This window comes from Artemia sp. Qi Xiang Cuo, chromosome 12 (genome assembly GCF_049724085.1).
Source record: "Artemia sp. Qi Xiang Cuo chromosome 12, ASM4972408v1, whole genome shotgun sequence".
Lineage (NCBI taxonomy): Eukaryota > Metazoa > Arthropoda > Branchiopoda > Anostraca > Artemiidae > Artemia > Artemia sp. Qi Xiang Cuo.
The window spans coordinates 41903283-41919808 of NC_142805.1; the positions used below are offsets into that span (position 1 = coordinate 41903283).

General features: G+C 35.8%; 1 protein-coding gene across 1 annotated transcript in view; it reads left to right on the top strand.

The window, feature by feature from the left end:
* LOC148946128 (tether containing UBX domain for GLUT4) overlaps positions 1-16526 on the top strand; it is a 75637-nt gene that overhangs the window by 32623 nt on the left and 26488 nt on the right. The window contains exons 3-6 of the mRNA XM_089097615.1: positions 2060-2115; positions 4993-5162; positions 7961-8141; positions 12388-12622. Of these exons, the coding sequence (XP_088953741.1) occupies positions 2060-2115; positions 4993-5162; positions 7961-8141; positions 12388-12622 (642 nt within the window). The remainder of the gene's footprint in view (positions 1-2059; positions 2116-4992; positions 5163-7960; positions 8142-12387; positions 12623-16526) is intronic.

Genomic DNA, 16526 nt, shown 5'->3' on the forward strand with positions numbered 1-16526 from the left:
ATTCCCCCAGTGTATAATTTCTCCTGGCAAGTTCCTCCCTGGAAACTTCTCCCCCAATGGAAAATTTTCCCGTGGAAAAACCCCAGCAGCAAATTCATCCCCCTCCCACCCTAAAATGTATGCTTGCTTCCCAATAACAAATACTCTGCGCAAATGGTGGGCAAATTTTATAACTGAAAGGCCTTTCCCCTGGGTATGTGGGTTGGGGCGGGGGTCATGTTATATCCTAAGGCATAGTGATTGGACTTTTTAACTACGATGAACAAAATGGCTATCTCAAATTTTGGTCCGATGGTTTATGGGAAAAGGGGCGGGGAGGCACCTAGTTGCCCTCCAATCTTTTCGGTTACTTAAAAAGGGCACTAGAACTTTTAATTTCCATTCGAATGAGCCCTCTCACTATATTCTAGGATCACTGGGTCGATACGATCACCCCTGGGGAAAGAAAAAAAAAACTAAAACAAATAAACACGCATCCGTGATCTTTCTTCTGGCCAAAAATACGAAATTCCACATTTTTGCAGATAGGAGCTTGAAACCTCTACAGTAGTGTTTTCTGATATGCTGAATCTGATTCTATGACTTTTAGGGGGTGACTCCCCCTTTTTTCGAAAATCAGGCAAATTTTCTTAGCCTCGTAGCCGTTATTGGGTGAGTTAATGAAGTTAAGCCGAGTTAAACCGTTAATGAAACTTATATATTGAAAATCAGCATAATAAGCCGACTCGTTTGATATAACTTTTGGTACCAAAGTTCTGTTTTTTCAGCGTTTCGGTTACTATTGAGCCGGGTCGCTCCTTGCTTACAGTTCGTTACCACGAACTGTTTGAAAAACGTAAAAAGTTTTACAAACATTCCTTTTTTAGCCGTTAAAAAAATATGTCAATTAAAACGGAGAGAAATTGATTAAAAATAAAAAAAACCTAGTCTGCAAAGAGGTTTTACAAAGAAATTTAGGAGCGACATTAAATAGGAGCAAAAATAAAGTCATATAGTAATTCAAGTGTAAAGCGAAAAGAAACTTGGCTACAATAAATAATCAAACTAAACTTAAAACGAACAAAAAACTATCCCAAAGAGGTGTAGGGCTAACGCCTCCTGTGCCTTAAAAAAACCCGAACGTCATTTCCACTTTACTGAAAACAAAATAGGCTACATTTTAAACTAAAAAAAATATATCTACAAAATTAGTTTTACAAAGAAATATGAAGAGCGATATTAAACCCAGGACACGCAGAAATAAAGTCAAATAGTAATTCAAGCGGAAAACGAACAGAAATTACATTAAATAATCAAATAAAACGTAAAACGAACAGAAATTACCACAAACAGGCTTAGTGCTGCTAACTCCCTCTATGCCTGGTAAAACAGAAAGTCATTTCCTCTTTACTGTAAATAAAATTCATTTTAAATGCCTTTTCTTTTGTAATTTTAATAAATAAAAATTTCTGAGACTCTAAGGAATGAACATCAATAGGTTTAACTTCCAGTCTGCATTTTATTAGGTCCTTTTTGTAATCTTGGTAAATGTAATAATTTTCTTTTTTGTTGTTGCTGCTATGAAAAATAAAAACTCACTACTCGAATAAAGAATCGTTTTAAGTAAAGCGCAAGTGACAATCTTATCTTTAGAAGGCATAGCTCTACTCCTGCTTGTAGTAGTTTCTGCTAGTTTTAAAATTAGCTTGATTATTCATTGTAATTTTTTTTCGTTTCAGGTTCACTTATTTAGTGATAGTGATTTATTTTCGTTTTACACTTGAACTATTATTTGACTCTATATTCTCTCGTCTTAGGTTTGATGTAGCTCTTTACTTTTCTTTGAAAACTTCTTTTGTAATTTTTATTTTAATTAACTAAAGACATATTTGGAAATCCTCTTATTGAGCGAACATCTATCAGAAGAAAAGAAGCAACACTTCTGGGACACTGAGTTTTTTTCTTTTGAGATTATTGCAAAGAAGGGATATCCACTCACTGGCTACAATTTACAGTTCCTCCAATCTTTACCTTGCAAACATTGAAGTCAACTACGCTGCTGTATTTTTTTTCTTTTTAGATTATTGAACAAGCTTGTGCCAAATACAGTTATGAGCCGTGCCAGTTTGATCTTAAGTAAGTGCATTTGTTGTAAAGTATTTGAGCATAATTATGTTTTAATCATTCTAAATAATTTCATTCACAATGTGATTAGGGATCAACCAATGGATTTACTCTGCTTTTTGCTGGAGGCGTGGTTACTTGAGTGACAGATTAATAAAAGCAATAGAGGTGTTTTCAAAATGACGTATTCTTGGTGAGAACTTGATTTCATGGTGATACCGAGGGGTGTCAATTGGCAGGGGCGGACAATTACCCCTTTTAAATCGTATTGCTCTTTTTTAGATTTTAGAGGATACCTGTTTTTGATATTTTCGTTGGAAAAAAATCGAGAAAAACAAAATTGCTTCTCTCTAGAATTTTAAAATTACTCTTTTATCTTCATTAAAAATTGAAAAAAATCATTGCCCCCCCTTCTAAATTTTCGTGAATTGGTGCCTTTGGCAAGGGCTGTCTTAAGTCTAGCTCCTTTCTGATAATGAGTAAATTTAAAAAAAAGAACATAATTGAAAGTGTTCGATTTCAAGAAAAATAATCAATATTTTCTTTTTTTTTAATGTAAGTGTAGCCAAAATGGTCTAAAGACCCAAGGTATAAACCGTATCGACCCAGTATGCCCTCTAATCAGAAAGATTAAAATTTTTTACGTGAATCTGGTTTTTAACAAAATCCAAATTTATGAAATATGTACTTAATGTTTTTATTGTTTACACTTTAACATTACAATGTAAGCCTCCGATTCTTAATCAACAAGCTTAGAACTTTTTAAATACCGCATTTGGGAGAAATAAAAAGAAACGTTTGTTAAATATAAAAAATGTTCAAAAATTTTACATTCTAATTTTGGATTTCTCCATAGCAGTGTTAGCCTCGGATTTGCAATGAATAATCTCATACTACTAAACAACAGTTCTGATCGGAAGTAAACATCCTTTGCAAGATATGCTGTAAGTGTGCTATGATCTTAATGCTTTTTAATTATTATCGTTTGACCATTTAGGGCCTAACCCAAATAATCAGTGGTTGATCATTAGTCGAAAGGGGTAGCGTATTTCTAAATATTCAAATTTCAGATGAAGGAGAGGGTGTCTAGAAAGAAAACAGACCCAAGGGCCCAACTGTTGGTCGCCTAGTTACACACATAGAAAATCCTTACATGATTCTTATTTTTGCAAGGTGTGACAAAACTATCATTTTGAAATGTGCACATGAACCTTTTGTTTATTTTGGACCTCTATTTGTCAATAGTTGGTCGAATTTTGTAATCCGTGAGTTCAAAAGTCCTTGTAAGTCTTTTTTGTGGAAATAAAATATAATTTGCGGTATATACACGTTGTGGGTTTTGATTTAGGACAGTCATACGATCTTGAAAATGTTTAATTATTCATGATCGTGAGTAAAAATCAATACAACTTGTCTATATTTGTGAAGCGGTGGTTCTGCAGCATCAAGTTGCCTGAAGCCAATTCAGCTACGTATGCGTTTCATCCACATCAGTTTGTTCATTGCTTCACTGCTGAACCCTGGTACCAGAGAGTTCCAATTTCCTTAAATCCTTCCTTCCAAGGGCCTCTTCCCACCCCTTGATTCGGGGACGGACTCCTTTCCCTGGCTCCAGATGGACGGCAGAAAAGAAACATCTGTGGTAGTCTCTCATCCTTCATCGGCAAAACATGTCTTAGCCATTTTCTCTCATCATAGCCCAAGAAAGCGGGATAAAACCACATTTTTCGAAAACTTGTTGTTTAATATACGGTCAGTCAAACGGTACTCAAAGCTGTGTCTAGACAACTCTGCTGGAAAAGATCTAACACATCCTCCTCCGTCTTCCGAAGTGCCTTAGTTTCAGGACCGTACAGGTAAAAAATACATCATTTAACTCTGTTGTTCTCGTTTTGGTCGTATATGCAGCACATTTAGCCTTACATTTTCAATAAACAAGCACAGGATATCATTTTGATGAAGAAATGATGACTGAGATGGCAGGGGCCAAGGGTATGATTTTTGACCGTTCAAGCTTGCATATTGAAAATACTTGTTTGACTTTGATTTCAGTGACATTTAACCTGCATACCTTTCTATTAAAACGAATTTATAGAGCCTGTGTTATATGGGCTATGTTTATAATTTGGGCCCTTGTCCCTTTGAATACACTTTATATGTCGCCCTATGAGACACATTTTTAGGGGTCTTTAGATTATTCTAGTCAAAATGGCAATTGTGAAACTTTGATCTGGTCCCGTACGAGTCAGCTGAGGTACTTGGGTTCTTCTAGTCATTTTGCTTTTTAAAAGGGTATTGGACTTCTAGTTTGCAGTAGAATTTTTTAAGTATAGGCTATACGACTGAAAAAAACAAAAAAACAAAAAGAACACACACGCACATCGGAAATAAATCAATCTTAACTAAGTCAATACTAATTTGTTGGCGATGATTATGTGCTTTGTTAGTTATGTGCCACTGTTAAAATTTTTGGTTGAAGAAGGGAATTTAGAAAAAAAGGAAACACCGAAAAATATGAATAGAAATAAATTCGAATTGTTACCTTCTAGGGAAATAATAATGTTAAAGCTATGATTCAGCTCTGTTGAAGACTTGGGGTATCGGTAGGCCTACTTTGGAAGTGGTAAAATGAACTTCTTTCGTTTTGTTAGTAATCCTCAATTATACAAAATTTTGAATAAAGAGTGAGCGAGATATAGGGAATGAAAGTAATAAAGTATTTTTGACAAAAGGGTAATCAGTTGTGTTTGATCCAGTGTAATAAGAAAATACACGCAAAAGCTGGGTCAGTTTAGAGGACCATAGATTGTATTTATTTTGGTTCTAAAGTGTGTTATTTTTAAGAAAAAGTAACCTCTGTTAACTTCTAAATAAATATACCTCTTAAAGGCACATCAAGAGAGTCCTTAAGGCTGATTCAACTGTAAGATTTGAGCAAATACCAAATAATGCACAGTTGGAATTGGTTCCTGTTAAAAAGAAACGAAAAGAGACATCAGTGCAAGTGTTTATTCAGTTACCTTCAGGCGAACGATTGAGCTCCGAACATAACCCTGATGGTAATATTTCCTCCTTTTTCGCTTTAAGTCTTGACGTAAAGTTCAATATTGCTGATTATAATTACTTGAATAATATGTTTCTCATTAGTTGAGTTTTTCTTTTCTTTCCTCAATCATGATAGGAATCAAAGCTGCTGTCTATTTATTGTTGGAACGGTTTATTTTTTCATAAAGTACACGAATTCTGTACCATACATCGATTTGTCTTTCTCGTGCAAAAGGCTTGAAAATGCAGATTATTGGGATTTTTTAGGTTAGAAAAAAATCAGAGAGCGCAATAGCGCTGCCTAAGTAAAGAACGATGTGGGCATAATGTATTATTATTATTATTCTTTTTTTTGGTTTGTGTTAGACCAGGGCACTTCATCTAGAAGGAGTTGTCGTAGAAACTTTGAAAGTGGCTAATTTGATTGGAAATTGAAAGGTTTAGTGCCAGTTTTAATACTTGGAAGTGATTGGAGGTCAACCAGCCCCCCTCCCACCCCCCCCATCATTTCCCCCAAAACAACCAATAAAAATTTTTAGATAGCCAAAATTTTGAGATGAGTAATGTTAATGATCCCCATGTATTCTGAAGACCAGAACATAATTTGCACTTTGTTGAAAACAAAATACAGTTCAAATGTTTTCACTTTTTTTTTACTTTAATAAATAGAAAAAAAACTATTAAGACTTTAAGGAATAAATATCAGTATATGTATATTAAACTGACAATCCATGGTCTTTTTTTTTTTAATTGCAAATTATTTTCTGGTCTTGAGAATGCATGGGGATTGTCAGCCCTACTCTTGTTAATTTTTGTTCGTTTTCAGTTTAATTCGTTTTTTTTATTGTAATTTCTGTTCGTTTTGAGTTTTATTTATTTATTTATGGTAATTTGTGGTAGTTTTACGCTTGGAAGGCTGTGTTGACTTTATTTCTGTTGATTTTTGTCTTAACGGAGCTCTTCACTTTTCTTTGAAAAACTTGTTTTGTGGGAAATTTTTTTAAAATTAATATCACGAAAAGGTGGATTATTTAGACTTTTTTTTTAGAAAATTTATCAACTATCCTCCCGTAAAAAATCTCGGGTACTACTTGGAGTACTGTTCGGGGAAGAGGGTGGGGTTCTGGTCATTCTACTGTCATTCGTTTTCTTTTTTTTTTATGAAAGACTGCTCCTCGCAAATCAGCATACTGTATCTTTGTTAGAAAGGGACTAAAGGAAATTAGTATATGGAAAGGGTATCTCTATTAAAAAAAATGGCAATTAGTAGTAATAATATTTTCAATTTTTGTGTTTTACGTACAAATAGCCAAAGAAAGAAAAATACATAGAGTGTAAATTCTTTGTGAAGATAAAAAACAAAAAAAAATTTCCCTTTCTTCAAAACGAAATTCTAAGTCTCCTCGCCCCTGCCCCCTCCCTCCAAAAAAATTGTGAAAGTTTCATCTCCATCCCCCGGCTGTGATACAAAACAGTATTCTTCTCAAATTACGCATACAATTTGGCATCTTTTAATAAAAGCCGCTGATTGTATACAATCTCTTTAAACTGTATTCAATACTCGCTTGCCTTCAGGCGTCAGGCATAAAAAAGAAAACAAAAACGTATATTGGGTCCCCTGGTTATGGGGACACAACTGAATAATTGCAAAATCAATGGCTAGGAGGTACGATAGGGAAACTTGCTTAAGGTAAGATATTATGTTCAAAACTTGTGTTTTATGCGTAATATCTAAAATAAGGGGAGGTTTCATAAGTAGTTCAGATGGAAACACGATGACTGTCAAGTCACGAAAATGACGAAAAAAAGACGAAACACGAAAAAAGGAACTGCGGGAAAAGAAAAGTTCTAGCAAAGAAACTAGCCTAAGGCCGATGAAAAAGACAAAAAAGATAAAAATAATGCGAGAACTAATGGACGAAAGTCTTCGATACTGGCGTTAGAACTTTGTCTAAGTTTTTTATAGACGGTTTTCTAAAATTCCATTTTTCATTCCAGGTTTTGACTCTAGGAAAAAATTTCCAAGGCTTAAAACAACCACTCTATTATTTCCTCATTAAAACTTGGTATAATCGAATTTCAGCTTTGATCAACATAAGATCAACTACAAATCAATGTTTAGACTGCATAGATTTGAAATAATTTGTACGATAATAATATCGGATATATTTATTATTGATTTTCCTACTTCATTAACCGTTGTTATGCAGGCTTTATAATCCACTTAAACCTAAAGTTAATAATGTAACCTTAAGATAGTGTAGTTAAAATGAGCAGCTAGAAGTGTGACGTCAGGCAGATTTTAACGCCGAAAGATTAAAAAAAAAAATAGGGGAATCACAAAAGGAGTATATTTTATTTCAAGATAGATAATCACATTTTTTTAAGACAAAAAAAAAAAAATATGGCATAATCATATTAACGTATGTTGTTACGTCACGTCTAGATTTCAGAGTCCACACGAAATACATTTTTATGTCAGTTTGCAACAGTACCATGAATACTTGAGATTACTTTATAAATAATGTTGCTGAAGCAATCTAAAACATAATTTCAGAAAACAAAAATTGTTCTTAATCTTTTTTTGTATTGCCAATTTGCAATTCAAATTCTAAATCGCCTTTTTTTAAACATTAAGCGATTAAAATCGCTATTTTTGTAACACTCACGGAAACAGCCGTTAAATAATAAAAAAAAACGAGTAAAAGAATATTTTTTGGAGCTTCCAAGCCAAGGGATCTACATTCAATTTTAAAAAGATCCCCAAAAACCTATGCTCTTTGCTAATTTTCAATTATAATCGTTATTCTAGTAACTCTCTGGGATGTACTGGAAGTGCTGAAAGCTGACAATCCAGACAAAATGGATCTTTTTGAAGTTTCTGATGAAAAGGATCTATCCCTCATTTATGTTCAGACCGAAGTAAAGCAGTCAGAAATGAAAAAAACAACTTTGAGGAGCCTAGGACTGATAGCCGGACGAGGACTCATTAGGTAAGCCATTGTACTTTAGTGTTCAGAAGCCAATTGAGTAAGCCCATATTTTACATTTTAAAAAGTTTAGTGTCAAAGCACAGAGGTAACTCTTACTTTTTTTTTCTACTATTACTGCTTACAACTCACTGCAGCACCAAGCCGCCTGAGGCTAAGATAGCAGCATACGCTCCTCCTCCATCTCAATCATTTCAAAGCTTCCCTCCTTACACCCTCCCAAGAATTTCTTATTTTCTTTAAATCCATTTTAAGACCTCTTCCTATCCTATTTGGGGACGATTTGTTTTCGTTGGGCCCTCGATAAATGACCGAAAAGGCCGATCTTTGGCAATTTGTCATCCTTTATCCGCAAAACTTGTCTTAGCCATCTCAACCTTTCCCTCATTATAGCCCTAGAAATCGAAATAGAACCAGATTCTTTGTACTGTTTGCTGTCTGGAATACGGTCAGTCAGAAGGGTACCCAAAAGAATCCTTGGACGATTCCTGTGGATAACATGTAGCAACTTTTTAATATTTTTCCTGGCCTTTATCATCTCTTAATGTTCTTAATTATTCTTAACTGTTCCAGTAAATATTTCTTTTAATCTTGTTTTGATTGTTCACTCAGTTTGTTCACTCAGTTCACTTTATTTTTAAAATATCGAACATCTGTTATGGAAAGATTACTACTATTACTGCTAACAATTCACCGCAGCACCAAGCCGCCTGAGGCCAACACAGCTACGCACGCTCCTCCTCCATCCCAATCTATTCAACACCTCCCTTTTTACACCCTCCCATGAAATTCCCATTTCTTTTAAATCTTTCTTTATGACGTCCTCCCACCCCAGACATTTACAAGTTTCTTTTCAAATTTCCCATTTACAATTTTCCAGTCGAATATTAAGCATCTTTTTCTTATCAAACAACTTGTCTGACTCCATGATCAAATGTGAAGTATATATGAGAGATTAGATAAAAAAGCACGTTTTTTTCTACTGAAAGTAAGGAGCAACATTAAAACTTAAAACGAACAGAAATATTTCCGTATGTGAAGGGGTCTGGTCTCTCTTCTATACCCTCTCTTCATGCAAAGGTCTTTTAGTACTTTAAAAAAAGATTCTGGTTCTAATTAAACGGCCCTTGTGTTTCTGGAGTCGTTCTTAAAGAATTGGGACAAAAGGTCGAACTTTAGCACAGCCCTTAAATACGGAGTAATATCTGTTTGTTTTAAGTTTTTATGTTGCTCCTTACTTTCAGTAGAAAAAGCTTCTTTTTTTATATTTAATTTTTGATCATTTTTCAAATAATCCCAGGAAATCCAACTCCCCCTCCATCGAAAGTCCCCCCACGAAAAATTCCCCTATAGGAAGTTTTTCCCGCGTAAAATCCTTCCTCCTGTGAAATTGCCAGGACAATTCCATCCTCGCTCCGAATTTAAAAAAAAAAAAAAATTGGTCGATTGCTCTTGAAAAATACTCCTTAGCAGACTTTCATATGAAAAAGAAACTTTTTTTTTTTATTTATTCAGCATTTTTATATCTGATCCTATTTCAGTTCATGACCGAAAGCCCCCTGTGTGGAAAGTTTTTCCCCTCCCTCCCAATGCAAAATTTGTCTACCGCTGAAAATTTCCCTATGGATAATTTCTTCTGGTGATAATTCCCCAATGGAGAATTTCTCCTGGTGATAATTCCCCCATGGGGAATTTCTCCCGTGAGAAATCCCCACCCACATAAAAAAACCCAGAGAACTCCAACTCCGCTGAAAATTCCCCCTGAACAATACCATAGAGCATCTCCACTTGTAAAATGGGGTAACCAACCAGAAAGTAAGACAAATAAGATGAATTTCGTATAGAAATTCTGAAAAATTCCCCCCGTGTGAATTTCTCCTGGTTCGTTCCCTTCCATCCCGATGGGAAATTCTCCCCGTAGAAAATCCATCCCTAGAAACCCCCTCCCTTCCCCTGAAAAATGTTGGCATACTTTCAAATAACAAACATTATATGTAAACAATGGGCAAATTTCATAATTTGAGGCCCTTCCTCCGAGGGCTGTGATGGGTCATGTAATCCCTGAAGACATAGTCGTTGAACCTTTCAACTATATTGAACAAAATGACCATCTCGAAATTTTGGTCAGATGACTTTTCGGAGAAAAAGGCGTGGGAAGGGGGGTTAGTTGCCATCCAATATTTTTGGTGGTTTAAAAAGGGACTAGAACTTTTATTTTCCATTCAAATGAGCCCTCACCAATCTTATAGAACCATTGCCTCGTTACGAACATTGCTGGGAAGAACAGAAAACACACACACACGCGCATCAGTGATCTTTCTCTCGACAAAATCTACAAAATTCCGCATTTTTAAAGATGGGACCTTGAAAACTACAGTAAGGTTCTCTGATACGCTGAATCAGATGGTGCAATTTTCAATAAGATTCCTCGTCTTTGGGGGGACTACCCCCCCCCCCAATTTCCCTATTGTTTACACATAGTATATGTTATTGGGAAGTATGTATACATTTTCGTATGGGGGTGACGAATTTTATGCTGGAGGTTTTTCACTGGGGAATTTTCCATGGGGAGGAAAGTTTCCAGGGGATGAATGTTGTCAGGGAAAACTATGCATTGTGAGAATTTGCCAGAATTCCTAAACAAAACTCTTTTTACGTGTCTTGCCCCTTGTATCTCTGTTTTTGTTTCCCCCTTGTATCCCCTTGTTATGTTTTTCACCTTGTATCCCTGGCCATGGAGGCTTTCGAGGGGTTATAGGAGCATTGTATTTCAAATCTGTTAAACTTACTTGTTTACTTATTTGCTCTCTATTTTCCGTCTCAGTTTTACGCGTGGAGTTGTTAAGGGTAATTGCCCTGGGTAAATTTTAACCGGGATCGAATTGTCCGGAGATATTCCCGTGGGGAGGGGCTTTCTCCATGGAGGTGGGGCCAGATTTCCTGGTATTATTTAAAAAACGATCAGAGAATAAATGAAAAGACAAGTTTTTCAACTGAAAGCAAGGAGCAACATTAAAACTTAAAACAAACAGAAATTATTACGTATATGAAGGGGAGTGCCCCCTCCTCAACACCTCGTTTTTCACGCTAAAGGTTGAATTTTGTCCCAATTATTTAAGAACGATTCCTGAAACACAAGAATCGTTTAATTAGAACAATAAGAAGCTTTTAAAAGTACTAAAAAACGGAAATTATTCTTTCTAGAGGTTCTCTCAGTAGAACTAGTGATTAGTATGTCTTGCTCCTAGGTTTTCTTCTTGATAATAATCTGTCCTTCAGGCGAGACTGTATCCTAGGTGGGGCCGCCCCCACCGACATTTTTGTCCCACACGTAAAAACGTATCAAAGATGCATATAAACACATTTTCATGCGTTTTTTTAAAGTTTTTCTTTGTAATCCCCCCCCCCCCGCCCTTCCGAACAAAAATCCTGGATACGACCTTGCCTTCAGGCATCAAATTAGTCTAATCAGTAGGGATATATCAAGAATTTTTGGAACTTTTATGGAAGTTCAAGTACATTTTTCCTGGGTCTATTGGAACACATAGCTCTGTTAACAAGCAGTTACTTAATTTACAGTCTTTTTATATTCTTTCATGTTTGTCTTTTGTTTTTCTTAGACAACACGGTAATGTTTTTCTGGCCCTAGGAACTAGTTTATCGCTTGTCTCCGATCATCCTACATATCATCTTCGTAATTCTGGCAGTATTTGAATTCCATCTATCTATCGGTCAGATTGGACTTCAATCCCATAACTGCCTCTCATGCTACATGGAATGCTCTGCCTGAATCAGCTAAAAAGTGTTATTTGTTTAGTGCCTTCAGAAAAATTGTAAAAAAAAATTGACCTTTAAATAATTTTATTATTATTTTTTTATTGCCTCCGTGCGGGGGATATCTCTTGGCCAAGTTGAAAATGTCTGATTGTATTGTTTATTGCGCATGACGCTTGGGTTTAGCTTGATTTTCGACGGATAATCAATGGTTAGCAGTTGTTCTTCATTTTTTTTATTTACTAAGTGTGCATGTGTTTTTTTCTTTTCATTTTTCGTTATTTTTCTTTTTTTTCCTTTCTTTGCATTCCGGGCATATATTATGATTCATTTACTTTTAATGTTTAAGTTTATAGTTGAATTAATTTTTGAACAATTTTTTTCTATCTTAAGAATAAATAAACAGCATCAACAAATAACGTGTTTATCTACACTGTTCTACTTAGATGTAACGTTACTTTTCGTTCTGTTTAAGAATGGTTCATAAGCCGAAAAATGCATCGTTGTCATGCTTTGGAGGAGGCATTTTACAGAAACCCAAAAAAGAAGTTCCGCAACTAGAAGCCAGGCAGCTAGATACCCCTTCAACTCCTACTTTAGTTGTCCCCGATCCAGTTGAAATCAAAGAAGATACCTTAGAAGCTGTGAAGCAAGAAGAGGAAAATCTAGGTGAAGCAGAACCAATGGATATAGAACTTGTTTCCAAAAAGGTAGGGCTGTTTTCGAAACCGAATTCGAGCTGTTTCGAAACTGAAACCAGTAGTTCACATTTTTTTTTTCTTTTTATAGAGTAAATGATTGACTCTAAACCTTGTATGTCAGCAAATAACTGAAAAAAGGAGAGAAAAAAGGAGAAGCATCAATATCCCAAACAACAAAAAATTTTGACAGTTTTTTTGGTAAAAAAAACAACTGTCAATTTAGCTAACTTTGTATTAAAACCTAAATGATCACTTTCTTTAAGCCCAAAAGACCACGGAAAAAAGCTTTTGTGTTTTTTTACCATATGATTAGTGCATAAGAATTAATACAATTTTCTCCGATGTTTGTAAATTTAATTGATTCGGCATCTGATCCACTAACGTAAATTTTCTACCATATAATATTTATATAAAAGGAAAACTTTATAGTTGTTGAAGTAAATTTATACTTTAAAATCTACTTATGCTAGTTTATACAAGTAGATACTATACTTTAGTATCTACTATACTACGAGAAAAGTACAAACTAAAACCGTTTAGTCTGCTACACGCAGGGTTATCATATGCAAAAATACAATGGAATCCATTGGTGGTTTATCTCGAAATCACCAAAACTAAAGAAATTACTTATTAAAGAAAGACACAAACACACTAAAGTTGTTCCGCCAATTGACTTCTATTGTCATTGTCATCAGGTGGTTTTGAGTCATTAGAGGCCTGTTGGATCATTTGAACTGTCAAATGGACTGGAGACCTTACATCCTTTTAATTGGCGAATAATTTATCATTTTAGATGACCAAATTGTAGATTGGTGACCTCTAGTGAGTAGAATACGCTAATACACTATCCAGAAAGAGAAATCTTCTATAGCAGACCGCCAATTTGATTTTCATTGCCATGGTGAAATAATACTAGATACTAGTTGTTTTAAATGACTTTTTCGTTATTATTTAATTTGCTAAAAGTAGATTCCTTTAAAGGGGGAGTTGCGTCAATTCATAAAAATGTAAGGAGGGCAAAGTTTGTTTTTTTAAAACGCAGGGGATGATGTAATTTTTTTTTCAATTTTTTCGATGAAAATACAACAAAGGTTATTTGACATTGACTAGGATTTATGACATTATTGAGAGTTTGCCATAACTTCTTGTTCGATCTGGATAATGATTTACAAAAACAAAGAAAAGGCACCACTAGAGCAAAACGGAAAAAATAACCAGTGATGAAAAAAAAAAATCTTTGAATAAAACCTCTTTCAGAGGCAACGCTATAGCGTTGCCTATAGTAAGGGCCATACGGCTCCAATGTTTTATTATTTATTATTATTATTATTTTTATTATTATTTTTTTTTCCAGCGGCACTTCCTCTGGAAGGGGTCGTCGTAGAAACTTCAAAAGGGGCTCATTCGATTGGAAATCGAGAGTTCTATTGTCCTTTTTAATAGTCGAAAGTGATTGGAGGGCATCTAGCCCCCCCCCCCCCCCCCACGCCCATCATTCCCCCAAACACATCCAATCAAAATTTTGAGATAGTCATTTTGTTCAGCATAGTTGATTTTCAAATAGCAAATATGTTTTTGAGGAGAACACTCTCCCACAACCCTAAGGGCAAGGGTTTTAATTTATGCCCTGGGGGCATATATGGTTTTTATAGAAGGCGTTGTCGTAGAAACTTCAAAAAGGACTCATTCGATTGGAAATTCAAAGGGCTAGTGCCCTTTTTAATAGTCGAAAATGATTGGAGGGCAACTAGCCCCCCCCCCCCCATGCCCATTATTCGCCGAAACACATGCAATCAAATTTTGAGATAGCCATTTTGTTCAGCGTAGTTGATTTCCAGATAGAAAATATGATTTTGAGGAGGACACTCCCCCACAACCCTCATGGCAAGGGTTTTAAGTTATGCCCTGGGGGCATATAAGCTATTTATAGAAGGTGTTGTCGTAGAAACTTTAAAAAAGACTCATTCGATTGAAAATTCAAAGGGCTAGTGCGCTTTTTAATAGTCGAAAATGATTGGAGGGCAACTACCCCCCCCCACGCCCCTCATTCCCCCACACACATCCCAAAAAAATTTTGAGATAGCCATTTTGTTCAGCGTAGTTGATTTCCAGATAGAAAATATGCTTTTGAGGAGGACACTCCCCCACCACCCTCAGGGCGAGGGTTGTAAGTTATGCCCTGGGGGCATATAAGGTTTTGTATAGACAACGTTGTCGTAGAAACTTCAGAAAGGGCTCATTGATTGGAAATTTAAATGGCTAGTTGTCGTTTTCATAGTTGAAATTGTTTCTAAGGCATCTCACGCCCCTTCCACGCCCACCATTTCCCCAAACACATCCAATCAAAATTTTGATATACCCATTTTGTTCAACGTAGTTGAAAGTTCTGGAAATTATATATTTGAGCAGGACGCTCCCCCCCACACTGTCTTCAGGGGCAAGGGTTACAAGTTATGCCCTGAGGGCATATATGGTTCTTATGGAAGGAATGCTCGTATAAAATTCAGAGAGGGCTCATTTGATCGGAAAGTGAAAGTTATAGTTCACTTTTTAGGCGTCAAAAGATATTGTAGGGTAACCAGGTCCCCCCCCAACCCTTTTTTCCCAAATGCATCCAATAAAAATTTTAAGATGGCTATTTTGTTCAAAATAGTTCAAAGATCATATAACAAAAAATTCCGGTGTCGACACAACCCCCCTGGGCCCGGGGGCAGACGGTGTAAGTTATGCCCTAGGGGCATATATTGGTCTTCTGTAAGGGATGCTCGTATAAACTGCAAAGAGGGCTGATTTGATTAGTTATTGAAAGTTCTAGTTTACTTTTTAAGAGTAAAAAGAGATTAGAGGGCACGTAGCCCCCCTCGCCACGCCCCTTTTTCCTCAAACCCAAACGATAAGAACTTTGAGATAGATTTTTTTTTAATAGTTCAAAGACCATATAACGAAAACTCAGGGGCCAACACAGCCCCCCAGGGCCCGAGGGCAGGTGTTGTAAGTTATGCCCTGGGGAAAGATATGTTTCTGAATGAAGGGAGGCTCTGATAACTTCAGAGGGCTCATTTGATTGGAAATTGAAAGTTCTAGTTCTGTTTTTTAGATTAAAAAAGAATTGCAGGGCAACTAGCCCCCCCTCCCCACGTCCCTTTTTCCCTATAGGCATCCAATAAAAAGTTTGAGATACTCATTATGCTACAAATTGCTCGAAAGTCAGATAACAAAACTAAAGTGTCATCAAAAACCCCCAGGGCCCTAGGGCAGGCGTTGCATATTATGCCCTGGGGTATATATGGTTCGTATAAAAGGGATGCTCGTATGAACTTCAGAGAGGGCTTTTTGACTGGATATTGAAAGTTCGAGCTCACTTTTTAATAGTCAAAAGAGATCCGAGGGCAGCTAGCCCCCCTCACCCCTTCTTTTTCAAAACCCGTCTGATAAAAATTTTGAGATAGACATTTTGTTAGAAATAGTTCAAAGGTCGGATAAGAAAAAATCCGGTGTCAATAGAACCCACCAGGGCATTCTATTAAGGGCAATCCTATTAAGTTCAATTCCAAACAGTCGTGATCCCTTTGTGTCAGCAAGTGAAATGGTCTAAACCCCCTTATTGGAGCTATTTTTTCAATTCATTCATTGTTGTTAATCGCTTTCCACAAGTTATGCAAGCTGTCTATTGTTCATATATAAGGTTTTTATCAGAGGTAATCGTATAGACTTTGAAAAAAGCCTCATTCTATTTAAATTGAAAGCTCTAGATCAGTTTTTTAAAGTCAAGAATAATCGGACAGTAAGCAACCCCCCCCCCTACCATAAAAACTTTAAAATTTTTGCAATCAAAAACTAACAAAAATTAATTTAAAAAAAAAAACTTTCCGAAAAATAAGTTTTTCAAAGAAACGTAAAGGCCATTTTGAAC